General features: G+C 38.2%; 1 protein-coding gene across 2 annotated transcripts in view; it reads left to right on the top strand.

Moving 5' to 3' along the window:
• prdm6 (PR domain 6) overlaps positions 1-13,883 on the top strand; it is an 80,067-nt gene that overhangs the window by 58,149 nt on the left and 8,035 nt on the right. For both annotated transcript variants that reach the window (XR_004220413.1, XM_002931726.5), the window contains exons 5-7: positions 2,576-2,700; positions 3,984-4,323; positions 11,030-11,206. Coding sequence is in view for 1 of the 2 variants with exons in the window: in XM_002931726.5 (XP_002931772.5) it covers positions 2,576-2,700; positions 3,984-4,323; positions 11,030-11,206 (642 nt within the window). In the remaining variant the exon portion in view is untranslated. The remainder of the gene's footprint in view (positions 1-2,575; positions 2,701-3,983; positions 4,324-11,029; positions 11,207-13,883) is intronic.

The raw sequence follows: 13,883 nt of genomic DNA, 5'->3' as shown, positions 1-13,883 counted from the left end.
CCTTAATATGTATGAATGTATATCTTTATTTATAAAGCACTACTTATGTACGCAGAGCTGTACAGTAAAATACATTAATACAAACAGGGGATTATTAAGATAATAGATAAATACAAAGTATAACAATAAATACAGATAAATACAAGATAAATACAGTTGCAATAAGTTAAGAGTCGAAGACACAAGAGGATGGAGGTCCCTGCCCCGTAGAGCTTACAATCTATATTCAAAGACACAAGAGGATGGAATATTTTAGAATAGAAAAGAACAATGATTATAATTGCATCTTTCTACATCAAAGACATTCAAAACACTAAATATTTTATTATCAAGTAAAAGGCATATGGTGCTTAGCATATTGACTCAGTGGGTAGCACCTCCCACACTCCAAAAAACATACAGGAAGGTTAATTTGCTCCAGATAAAATTGCTATGAATGTTATACAGATCTTAGATTGTAAGCACCACTGGTACATGTGAATGATGTATAATATCTTTAAATCAATACATGTCAGCATTATAAAAACACCAGGAAATGGTGTGTGACTTTGCTACCTTTAATTCAGTTCTAAACTTTCTGTTCTTTCTGTATATCTGATTAGGTCCTGGCATATATTTGATTTCCATATTTTTAGATATTTAATTCTATTTTTAACCCAGTCATAATCAGGTTTGTTGATGGCAAAAGTAAATGCTCTAATGCTTTGAATTAAGGCACCTTGGTCTCCTAGATCATTCATTTCTTTATGCATTGCATCAAGCTGTGTGTAAGCAGCCCGTAATCCAAAGGAGAATTGAGATGACATTATTTTTATTTGAAAGAAAATCATTTTATTTTTTTTAGAACAGCAACAGCGCTCGACAACCCTCTGCTGCACTTCCCATATCATGTACCTTTCCATGTAGGTTTCTGACATTTCTGAAATATAGCTAGCAAGCTACCATGCGGTGTATTTTAGATCATAAAAAGGGAAATACATTGCGGTAAATTAGCAATGACTCAGTGAAATGGAAAAAGAGAAGTGGATATTTACGTATTGGCCTATTTTTGTATTGTCCATACACGTCCTTTTCAGAAAATGTCAGCTGGTTTGAATTCACTGTGTTATGATTTCTAATATCTAAATGGAATTTTCTTCAAAGAGCTGTGTGATTGATTGACCCTCAGTTGAACGTTTTGTTTTTATTTTGAGGCTGACAATAATGTCCATTGGCATGTGTTCTGCTTCAACAGCGTTGGGACGCCATGAAGCTATCTTTATGAGTCATCCAACCACAATACTAAATACATGTCAGCAAGGGAAATATTATCCGAAAAGAGAAAAATCCCTTTGATGTACTTCAGCATGCAGAGCGTTGTGCGAGTTTTGGACGCGTTTTACTCTTGGAAGAAATGGTGTATGCTTACACTATTTTTTGGTCTACACCAACCCTTGGAGACCACCCATTGCTTGAAAACAGTTCTGCTCTTTCAGCAGCAAACTTTGTCATTTTGGTCTTTAATACATTCATTGCTACATTGCTTTGTTTATGTTAGGTAGAGCCAAAGTGAAAGATGAAATGTTTGCAATGGCAAATTACAAAGTAGATTTGATTTTTTTTTGTCATTTTTTTGATGCTATTCTTATTTCTCTGTGCAAATGTCATGGACTTAAAGTCAATGTAGCTGAGTCAATTTGAAACAAATCTATTAGTGAAGGTAAAAAGGGAAGAATGAAACTGAGAAAGATGGGAGTTTTTGTCATGTATTCATAGAAAGCCAAAGAAAAACATTCTGCTTAGCAAGCAGTGCCCATGCGAGATAATATTGCTGTAAACAGGGAGAAAAACAAGATAAATGGAACTTTTGCAGCTGCAAGTAAAATATTGAGAATCTGCACTTTTTTATTGATCTTTATGATCCCGTTGCCAAGAGCCACTTTGCGGTGACAAAATATGTTGACAAGTGCATATCTCACTGCAGTGAAAAATGTGTTGAAGGATTCCCCTATGTCTACAGCGTTCTCCGATGAACAAATTGCCCTCTTCCAGCCAATTCTTTATGGAAAGTTGAAAGTAAAGGTCTAACATTTACATTTGTATCTGCTATCCTGTAGTATCGTAGAAGCAAATCTTTATGCAATAAACCAGTTGAGTCGAGGGACATAATTATCTGTAGTTTTTCTCTTTCACAAGCCACTTGATTTAAAAAGAGGATATATAAGTATATTTGCATTAACTTTAAAATAGAACTAAGCAATTAAAGAAAGTGTGCCCTTTAGTGCTTATTCCGAGGGACCTCATGCCAGATAAAAAATCCAATGCTGGCACAAGCCAGGTTTGTTCTTTCTGCCAGAAATCTCTGATGCACTAAGTAAGAAGCAGTATTCATATAGTTACACCTTCCTGTACCAAGGTTAACAGCTCCTAATTCCCAGGGTTGCTCATAGCCCAGCGCACTATACACACCCTGAATTTGCCTGTTGCAAAAGTGACAGCACAACACATATACAGAAGTCCTTTGTGTTTTTTGCAGTTTTATTCTTTATTTAAATGTAAAACATTTTTACAAATGTCTTCCTTTTCTCTTTTCCAGATCTAATATATTTTATAGAGCTTGTATTGACATCCCCAGAGGCACAGAACTGCTGGTGTGGTACAATGACAGCTACACATCATTCTTTGGCATTCCGTTGCAATGCATTGCTCAGGATGAAAACTGTAAGAGACACAGCATGCTTTAACTCATTTCTATGATTTCCCTTAAAGAGATTGTACTGCAAGAGATGCTAGGGACATGACCCACGCATCACCCTACACTCGCTCACACCTCACTCACCAATAAAAACTGCGTGACGATATCATTGTTGGAAATGATAATGGCCACAACTTTATTTAATAATACAAACAGTGCAAAATAATTAAATACAATACAAAATGGTAAACATGTATAATCATAACAATACATCAATATATAACCATAAGTTCAAAAAACATTACTATGCCCAAAACACTGACCCCGAGCCCCTTGCCATTCTGCCCTTCCACAACCAACCTGAGCCGTGCTATCCTCCAGCCACCCAATCCCTAGCTCAGAGGATACCCGCCGCCAATCCGGGAACTATCCGGTCCCCTTTTCTACTTAGCCATGTTAATCCCCACCCAGCTCTTTATAGTGCACCATTTGTATTCCTTCCACCAATGGTCACCCACCTTAGGGGTTAAACCATCCACTATATCTGATCTGGCATACCAGAACAAGCTTCTCCCCCCCCCCCCCCAGCAGACTGACAAGGACCCGCCAAAGCTGTGACAACTACCAGGAGGCTGATCATATGCTCCCCTTTACCTAATCTCACCCAAATCTTTTCCCCCACTAGCTAACTAAACCCATGAACCCCTCAACCCTCCAAGGCCACGTGTGTGACAACTAGAAAAAAAAAATTAAAACAAGAGAGAACCAACCCCCAGCTAAGGGAGGTGGGGACCTTTTCTCTGCTGCTTCCACACAAAATGGTGGATAGCCAGCCCTCACTACAACTCCTATATACCTTTCTCCGCCCCAAATTTAGCACTCCCCCTTTGTTTTAAAACTACCATAACTCCCGCTTGTGATGCTGTGTAGGGTCATGCGGCCCCTCCTCCGACCCTGCTGCTCCAGGGCTAACATGACTGTATGAATGTGTATATAAAATATTTTGAAATCATGTACAGCAGAAGTAGATTTTGCATAAAAGGTTTTGTAACAAGGTGTTTCTCCATTTATTTTTGGTATAAGTATGTTATTTATTCTACCAATCAGACTGTTGAACCCTTCTGCTGCAGCCCTGTGGGGTTTTGCCCCTATACCTCACGTCTAAACTTTAGTAATGTTAAGAGGAACCAATAGCTGGTCCGGGCCTGCACCCTTATTATTAACAGCCTGCATTGCCTGTGAGAAAGAAACATTTCTTGTTTGCATAAAATATTTGTGATTACAATCTCTGTTTTTTTTTTTTTTGCAGTGAATGTTCCATCACCAGTAATTGAAGCAATGTCACGGCAAGACACATTACAATCTTTCAACAAAAATGGCAAGTTGAGCAGCTCATTACAAAGGTCCCTAGTTTTCCCACAGACTCCCTGCAATAGAAATTACTCTTTACTGGAGAAATCTGGGCCTCTGGACACAGGATATAACCAGATCAATGTAAAAAACCAGAGAGTGCTTGCCAGCCCTACCTCAACAAGCCAGCTAAATTCAGAATTCAGTGACTGGCATCTGTGGAAATGTGGACAATGTTTTAAGACTTTTACCCAACGAATTCTTCTACAGATGCATGTGTGCACCCAGAACCCAGACAGGTAAAAAAATAATCACTAACTGTTAGAATAGGTTGGGCAGTAAACTACACAATACTGTTAAGTAGAAGTGCGATTGTACTAGAAGTAAGTCCTTCGTTCAAGCACAAGATATGCTTTATTGCTTTATAATACAAGATCCGTAAATATCAAGTTAATTATATCCTTATAATATACAAAAGCCATGAATATCCTGGATATGATATTTTTATAAATGGTGCTTTGTTATGTCATTAGTTATAATTGGTGCATAGTGATGTAATTGTTATCCCATAGCTTACTGAAACTTGTGTACAACCCCCCGTTGTAACATATCAGGATATTAGAAGTTACCTCGGAGTTCCATAAGCTGCATAAAACCACCCATGCAGTGAGGCAAATCACATTTATATCAATAATGCACCCACTGTCATATGCAGTCTTTGCCTGGTGGGATTTTTAAAGCTGCCTGATAGATATCTGACCAATTCCCATCCAGATATTGTTTGGAAAGGATGTTGTTTTAGCCTTATACAAGGATCACTAATAAGTCAGCAGTTAATATTAACATGTGTTTGGTCAGCTGATGCCTGATGCCAGCTGACAATATGAGGTCCAAAATTGGTTACAGGTCTAATCACCTATATCAACCATTCAGGAAAAATAGCATTTATTGGTCACCTGTTTTAAAGCAAACATCTTATTGGCTGCTATGGGTTGCTGCCCCTGGACAAAATACATATGGGTGTATAACACCAAGTGATAGGAATCATAGCCTGTTAATAATATGTCAAAAGCAATAACTACAGTGCATCATAAAACAAATTCTTGTTAATTACAACTCAAACCATGGCAGTGCTCTGATATTAAACTGTATTTTTGCATTTTATAGAAAAAAGACTTTATGTCTCTAGGAGCTAAAATATCTCTGTTTTTGTGTCACAGTCATTTCAGGGTTCACCTCCGACGTGCAATGTGTATGAACTTAATTAAGTACTAAGAGGCAATGAATTGGAATTTTTTGCTTAGCACTATTTTTCTTCAGAGCATGCAAAGCTATAAATCGTGTAGAGCTGTCAAAAAGATATACCTGCTCTAGCAGTGATGTGGAGGAAAACAGATGCCATTTATTCAATAAACTAATATCCATACAGAAGAAAAATGTTGACCAGATACCTTAGAGTCAAAGTTGGTTTGAACGTTTGTCAATACAGAATTTTATGGCCGTGAACTGAAGATGAAATTTAGCTGAACAAGTGAATTAGTATTTCTGGCACTTTGGCCAGTGGCACAGTACATATAATAGAGCTATTATTTATGCATCAAAGCTTGTTTATTTGACAGTACTCCTGGTTGGCAACAGCAAAAAAATCAGATTAATTTAACATGAAAATTCTGTCTACTTAGCTTTTTCTTAAAAGCCAGCTCAAATCAACAAAAATATTTCATAGTTAACAATAAGAGTGCTGGGGATGGGACAATTGCCTCCACAAATGCCCAGGCTGGGCCCTTTATGGTTTTTGGGCTATATTTGGACTATAACATCTATTTTATTGTATTTACCTGATTTTATTACAATGCAATGTTTTGTATTAAGGTGTACGATATTATATGATCAGAGTGAGAGAATGATCACAAATAAGAAGCCATCACTTTTTTAAAGTTCTTTGAATCTTGTTTCAGAAGCATTTGGATTGCATAGGGATAGATCTTACATTCCATAAGCATGTATATCTACATGTTCTTATAAACTGTGGAACAAATCAGAATCCAAGTCACAGCCCTAAGTTCATAAAGGAATTAAAGGCTGCTGATTAAGCTATCTGTGTAGTACAAGTTCACATATAGAACAAAGGAATTGTAATCAGAGAGCACAAAGCAGCAATTTCAAACTGAAAAAGTGACTTTATTTTAGCAGTAATTGGGCACTACATGCAGTAGTGATTGCACACTACACTGCACACTTAATAGCTCTCCTTTTTTAATTCTGTATCTAGTTTCCTACCGGTAGTACAGGGTTCTTTAAATTGTGGCATTCAAATGCTGTTCTGCCAATCTCCACTTCTGTACTGAAATGACCCCTGGCCCAAGATATTCTGGGACTGTGCGGTCAAAAGACTTTATTATTTTTAGGATAAAATGTTTACTTATAATTGTTCTGGTTATGACTTTTTTGTTCTTCTTACTGGTGAATAACAGTAATATCTGCAGACATCTGTAATCCTTATTGTTATTCCAATATAGGTATGGGGTTTGTTATCGGGGAACTCAATATCCAGAAAGCTAGGAAATACAGGAAAGTCATCTCCCTTAGAGTCCATTTTAAGTAAAACTTTTAAACACAAAATTTAGTTTTAAAACTGTTAAAAGGTATTACCAGAGATCCTCTGTGCAGAGAAAAGCAGGGCAGCATCTCAGACTGATACCTGTAAATATCTTTGTCACTCATAGCAACCAAAAAAAAAATTAGCTTTCGTCATCTCCAGGTAAGGAAAGTAAAACAAATCGCTGGTTGCTATCGGTTACTGCAGAAGTTCAAATTTGCCCAATGTTAGTGAATGAGCCTGACTGAGCTCCAAATGTAATGTTATACAGCACAGAGCCAATCACTGAGTACCTGGTTACCATAATACAATTAAAAGCAAGCTTAATTTATAAAAATGCCAGTTTATCGTATTGCCAAACCATATAAAGTTAGAGCAGTAGTATAATATTGCTGGACGCTTATAGCACCTCATGTTTCTTGAAAAGACTAATGTTTCTCTACTTCAGAAAACAGTTCCATAACACCAAAAAAGGCTTATTGATTTGACAGTATTTCAATAGGAGATTTATGCGCACATTAAAATAACCTCTGTTAGGAGCTAATTGTATGTGCCGGCTGCATTACTCAGATGTGAAGGAAAATGATTCCACAGAGAGTAACGTGATATAGGAGAAAATATTTTAGGAGCATTTTTTGTTCTTCTTCAGTAAACATTAAAGGAGAAAGCAGTGGCAACTCAGAATTAAACTGCAGACTTTGCAGAAATACCTTTTTATGCCGAGATGAAAAATCCTATTAATAAAATTGACTCATGTTCGCACATCCTCTGTATTTACAGAGATAGCATTTTCATGGAGAGTAACAATCAATACCACTGAAGGACTTGAACTGATTCTTGAGATTCTATACTATTGAATTGTTTAAACACCATATTTGTAAAAAATAAGTAGAACTTTTCTACTGTATATTCTTGGGCAAATTTGTCTTTTCATCTGTTCTGCCAGGCGACCAATCAGAGCTTGTGATAGGTAGCTTTAATACACAATAATGGTCAGGGCCCTAGGCAACCCGGTCGGCCACCTTGGCTCTGCACCTTTCCCCTGCCCCCTCGCGCGTGCACACATGCGCATCGAGTGGGGGGGGGGGAAGTCATTGCCCCCACTGCGTTATTACAACTGGCGGGGGCAAGAGAAGGGACCACAGGCCAGGGGTAGGCAGGAGAGGTTGCTTCCTGGCGGCCCCCAATCATTGTGCCCTAGGCAGGTGCCTCTTCTTCCTACCCCTAGTTCCAGCCCTGATGATGGTGTAAAACAGTGCTGTCCAACTTCTGTGGTAACGAGGGCCAAAATTTTTCTGGCCTACATGGTGGAGGGCTGATAATGGAAGCCAGTTTTGACCACTATCCTTTTTAACAACTGCACCCACTTCAAACAACACCCATGTTATCACAAGAGCTTTTAAGACCATACCCACATACGCAAATGGTTGCTGCTCACTGCACTGATATAACCCATGAATCAAAAAGTATGTCATATTAAGACATACCATTAAATCCATATGGCTCCCCTGTGGATAGCACAGCAACCCCCAGCACACAATTACACACCTCAGGGACCATATAATGACTATTTCTAAATACTAACAAACTCCAAGAGCAAACCCCCGCCAGATTCATCTTCCACAGGCAGCATAGGGCAGGCAGAGTATGGCACACACAGGCAGCATAGGGCAGGCAGAGTATGGCACACACAGGCAGCATAGGGCAGGCAGAGTATGGCACACACAGGCAGCATAGGGCAGGCAGAGTATGGCACACACAGGCAGCATAGGGCAAGCAGAGTATAGCACACACAGGCAGCATAGGGTAGGCAGAGTATGGCACATATGGGCAGCATAGGACAGGCAGAGTATGGCACACACGGGCAGCATAAGGCAGGCAGAGTATGGCACACACAGGCAGGATAGGGAAGGCAGAGTATGGCACACACAGGCAGGGTAGGGCAGGCAGAGTATGGCACACACAGGCAGCACAGGGAAGGCAGAGTATGGCACACACAGGTAGGGTAGGGCAGGCAGAGTATGGCACACACAGGCAGCATAGGGCAGGCAGAGTATGGCACACACAGGCAGGGTAGGGCAGGCAGAGTATGGCAAGCACAGGCAGCATAGGGCAGGCAGATTATGGCCACATGAGGGGGGGCAGGGACCACAGGCCGCCAGTTGGACAGCACTGGTGTAAAAGTAAATATAACATATGCAATTTCTAGGTGTTTCACCAATTATTTAGCGTCTCAACTGAAGAATAATTTTTTATTCAAACTAATCTGTCAAATGTATACTTTATTTTTCTACTTGTTTCTTATATTGCTGTAATACTTGCATAATTCTAACAAGTTCCTCTGCAGGCAGTGGTGTATAATCTTGTGGATATGTTGTTACAGCTGTATTTCTGTAAATATTAAAGATATTAGATGTCACTAGAGTTCTGTGACCATATCAAATTCTCAGAACTCCAACATGACTTCTGTTATTCTTTATCATTTACAGTAGGAAATACAATATCAGATACATGGCAGGTAGTTTTGGACAAAGCAGTTGCCCAGCTGTGTAGCTGGGATTTATAGTGACAGCAGAGGGGTCAGACTACAAGCTCAAGGGCTGAGCTATATTAGAATAATGATGTCATATTATTATTATACCGGAAGCACTATAATTAGTATTATTCATATTTATTTTTCAGAACACAACATGTTCAGTAGTCCTGTTCTGTTTATTTTGTTAAGACTGCTGGACTGGATTTTGGAATAAATAATAATAATTGCAGCAGTGCATGTTGCTTGACTATAATGAAAAGCAGAGATTTAAAAAATGGACGGTATTTTTATGAGGTTCATATTGTCTACTTTTTTTCTACTGTTAGCTCAGCTCAGTTAAAGGGTAACTAAAGTTTCACAAAGTGCTATAAAAATATATCTCTTAAACAGAGATGTTGTCCACATCTATATTGCTTGCCTTATCAGTTTATCTCTGCTAATTAAATTAAAGACATGCAGTTAAAACATGTTGGTTTGCTTCAATGAAACATGTGGGGTCCATTTATAGTTCATTTTGAATTGGTACAGCAGGTTGTAATTTCTTATCAAAATAAATCTACATTCAAGAAAAAGATGTGAATTTGTAGGAAACCTGCTTATGGAGCATTAAATATTAGCCAAGGCATACTCTGTGGGGGCGGTTTGGAGCTGGTTTGCTCTGCTATACAATGCTTGCAATGTTGTTTGTCACCCAGTAGGTTTAATATCTTATTGTGGGCTATCTGCTCTTGTGTTCTGACAAGGTTTCTGACAAAATGTCAATATGTGACAAAACTTAGGTTTCACCCATCTCTTGTGAATTGCTGGAGCATCTTGCCACATTAATCAAGCAGTTCAATAGCAGTTACAGGTTAAAGAACAAAAAGAAGTTGGGTACATTTAAATAATAATTTATCAAGTGTCACAATGACTAATGCCATATGACTGGTGGTCATATATGTTAATGAAACCTTTCATTCATTAGAAATTAATTTTGGCTGATCAAATAAGGCTAAGCTACCCCATGAGTAGATATAAAAATACAGCCTGTACTTTATTCTATAAATGTCATTGCAGATCTTTACCAAGTCAAAATTATATTTAAATTTAGGTTAGTAGGAACTGCTTGAGTAAGCAACATGTTTACTTCTGCACAGACCATGTCTTCCATGGATATGAACTCACAAGACATACGCTATATTATGTACCTTTCATGGACTCTAATTTAAAAACAAAGTCTTATATAGCCTATGCTTGGCATTAGGCTTTTATGTTGTTGCTCAGCAATAGAAATACATCCTATAATAGAAATCATATCTATCATTTGTACTGCTGATGTAGTTTCCAAAACAATTTGCACTAAACACCTCTGTGCTCACCAGTTCTTTTTTGCAAATTTGCATCCCCTTGGATACCCCTTACCCATATGTCATTCTTAAGGGGCTCAAGGCAGGTATTAAATGCAGGGCTCCCTTGCACTGTGTTCTTCACCTTGTACTGGATGTGGCAACAAAGGAGCCATCACTGTAAGCTGCAGCAAAAGTTGCAGTAGACAATGCAGCAGTGCAGATAGCTGCAGTCACAGCATTAATCAAACCTAAAGTAGTTTACTTGGGCTGTACATTTTAGGGTTATGTCACCTTGGTTCCAGATGTATTCATGCACTGACCACTCATTTGGACCAGAGCTACTCAACCAATGGCCTCTAACAGGTAAAAGGTCATGAAAAACAGCACAGTTTAGGTTTTTTAGCCTAGAAAACAGAATCTGTTTTTTTCTGGATTCTTGAGGAGGGGGTTGTTTAAGCATTCCCATTTAATTCTCAGAGATTAGAATAAAAAAAACCCAGTTTTTATGAAAGGCATTTCAACTGTGTTTCTGTCTATTTTAGGCCTTACCAGTGCGGACATTGCTCTCAGTCCTTCTCTCAGCCTTCCGAATTAAGGAATCACGTTGTCACTCACTCCAGCGATAGACCCTTCAAGTGTGGCTATTGTGGCAGAGCCTTTGCTGGGGCAACTACATTAAACAATCACATCCGGACGCACACAGGGGAAAAGCCATTTAAGTAAGTGCCTAAGGTACAAGTTACTGCAGTAATGCATAAAAAGGTATAGAGCTTCCCAAGTACAGAGTTTGTTTTCTTAACAATTATTGCCTTTTAAAGTGCTTTCAATATTTTTCTGTCCTTAACAGAATATAATAGAATGTTTAAGTAGCACATTGATTATTTTTGTTGTTATGCAGATTGAATAATGCCCCCTTTCCCCCTGATTTTAACTTTGTAGGTGCAGCTGTCGTTACAGCAAATACTGAATCAATGTGCTCTGCCCAGCCCTTCTAAGCTTCCCCCTTTATGACTGCACCACTCCCCTTTTAAAGGAAAAAAGCTTAATAAAAAAGTAGGCTATAATTGCTGTACATTATGTTTTGTGGTTTAGCAGGGAAGATATGTGCCCCTGAAAATGCCCCGGTAGCTCCATCATCTTATTTTCTGCTGATTAACAACACATGCTCTGTGCTGCTTTTAGTTACCTGAGCTTAGCAAGGGACACACAATATACTGTACATATAGAATCTAAATGTCATAGTATAAGGCTGATTAATACTTCAGATCAATCAGATTCTCATTACGTGGCAGCTCAAAAACAAGTACAATTTGTATTCGAATGTAATATTCAACCAATTAGCATCAACTTATATGACAGGCAAACCCTAAGATTGCTTTCCAACAGCTGCCCAGACCACACTGAGCATGTGCGTGTCACTGACACTCCTAACAGAATCCAAGATGGGAAGCTTCTGTGCACAACTTTAAAGCCCTGGATCATTACAGTTATAGGCTGCTGAACCTTTAGGCTAGTGCAATAGGTTCAGTATATAAAATATAATATTTCTATCCATTTTGATTTTGAGGGTTTAGAAAAACTGAAAAACTGCTTTAACATTTTTTGCAGCTGTATTAACACTTAAAACTAGGAAAAAAGAATTGACCTCATCTGGCACATGTATTGGGTCATTGACTGATCCAGCAACACATACCTCCCAACATTTGAAAAATGGAAAGAGGGAACAAAACACCATGGCAATTTTTTGACCACGCCCATTTTTTTGGCCATACCTTCTAAATATCACTCCCATTTTACTAAATTTGGCAGGTTATTTTAAGTTTGAACACATTTCTGGGGGTTTTGGGGTTGTTTTTTGTGTTATTACAGTTTTGTTAAAGGAACAATAATGCCAAAAAATGAAAGTGTATGAAAGTAATTAGACTATAATGTACTGCTGCCCTGCACTGGTACAACTGGAGTGTTTTCCCCAGAAACTTATATAAACAAAGTTGCTCTGTAGCCATGGGGGCAGCAATTCAAAGGAGAAAAGGCACAGGCACATAGCAGATAACAGATAAAACACTATTGTATTCTAGAGAGGTTGACTGTTATCTGCTATGTAACCTGTGCCTTTTCTCCATTTTTCCAGCTTGAATGGCTGCCCCCATGGCCACACACCAGCTTATTTGTATAAACTATATTAGCGTTACTGTAGCAAAAACACAACTTTTACCAGTGCAGGGCAACAGTACATTATATTTTAATTGATTTAAAAAAACTTTTATTTTTGGTGTTACTGTTCCTTTAATGCAGGTGAAATTGCCCTTTAAGCTGCAAGTCTCAGTTCCCCAAGAGACCTGTTTAGCTTATTAGTTACAATTGTGTCTCAGTGCTTGTTAACTTTCTGGGCTCTCTGCCAAAAGCCCACTTATTTAATTAAGTCTGAGAAACAATGCATCTAAGTGCAGGTGACACTTGTTAAGATTTCTGGGCTCTCTGCCAAAAGCTACTTTTTAATTAAGTTTGTAGTAAGACTGCAGACTGAGCTGTTAAAAGAGGGACTGTCCCACGAAAATCGGGACAGTTGGGAGGCATGAGTAACGCACTGCCCTGCACTCCGAAATCTGATCTACATGATCTTTGGGATTAGTAAATTATGACCTCAATGTGTGTGATAGATAACTCTACATTTCTGTCAGGAATAGAAACATCACTCATCTTAAAGGGGTGTTCTTATTCCACATTATAATTCTTACCATGCTTTTTTTTTTTTTATAATTGTAAGGGTGATCTTTGGGGGTAATGTGATACCAGGCACACTGTATATGGCAGGTCTAGTAAGTCATAATAGTCAGGTTATTGCTTTCAAACAGCTGGGGATTAAACGCTACCTGCTTATTGCTTACTATGGGTTTCTAGAACTAGCATACATTCTGAACAAGTTACTACATTAAAAAATTGCTGAAAAATTGCTGATCATCTTTTTTAGCTAAAACATGTGCTAAAATGTACCTTTTGTTGTCAAAGCCGGGTTGAGACTGTTCAGTGAAAGAGCAATAACATATTAGAAAGAAAATACTTGTCTTGTAAGAAAAAAAGAACACTTAGATACTGTACTTTCCTTAGTAATTCTGGCATTGGCTCCTCATTCATTTTGTCTAATATTTGCAGATGGAAGCCTTTGACAAATAGCCCCCATTAAATGGTTGTTAGGAGGAATGGGAAAAGCAAAGCTGAAATATAATTGATTTCCTCTGGCTGCTCTGTAAATAGATTTTAGTAATTAATTGAAGAGGTTTCAAGGTCAGAGATAAAAAATGGATTTATTTTAATGTTAATATGTTACTTTTCTGTAACCCCAGTCTATATATATATATATATATATATATATATATACTGTATGTATGTAATATA

This window comes from Xenopus tropicalis, chromosome 1 (assembly GCF_000004195.4).
Source record: "Xenopus tropicalis strain Nigerian chromosome 1, UCB_Xtro_10.0, whole genome shotgun sequence".
Classification (NCBI taxonomy): Eukaryota; Metazoa; Chordata; class Amphibia; order Anura; family Pipidae; genus Xenopus; species Xenopus tropicalis.
This window is presented reverse-complemented; position numbering and strand designations above follow the sequence as displayed.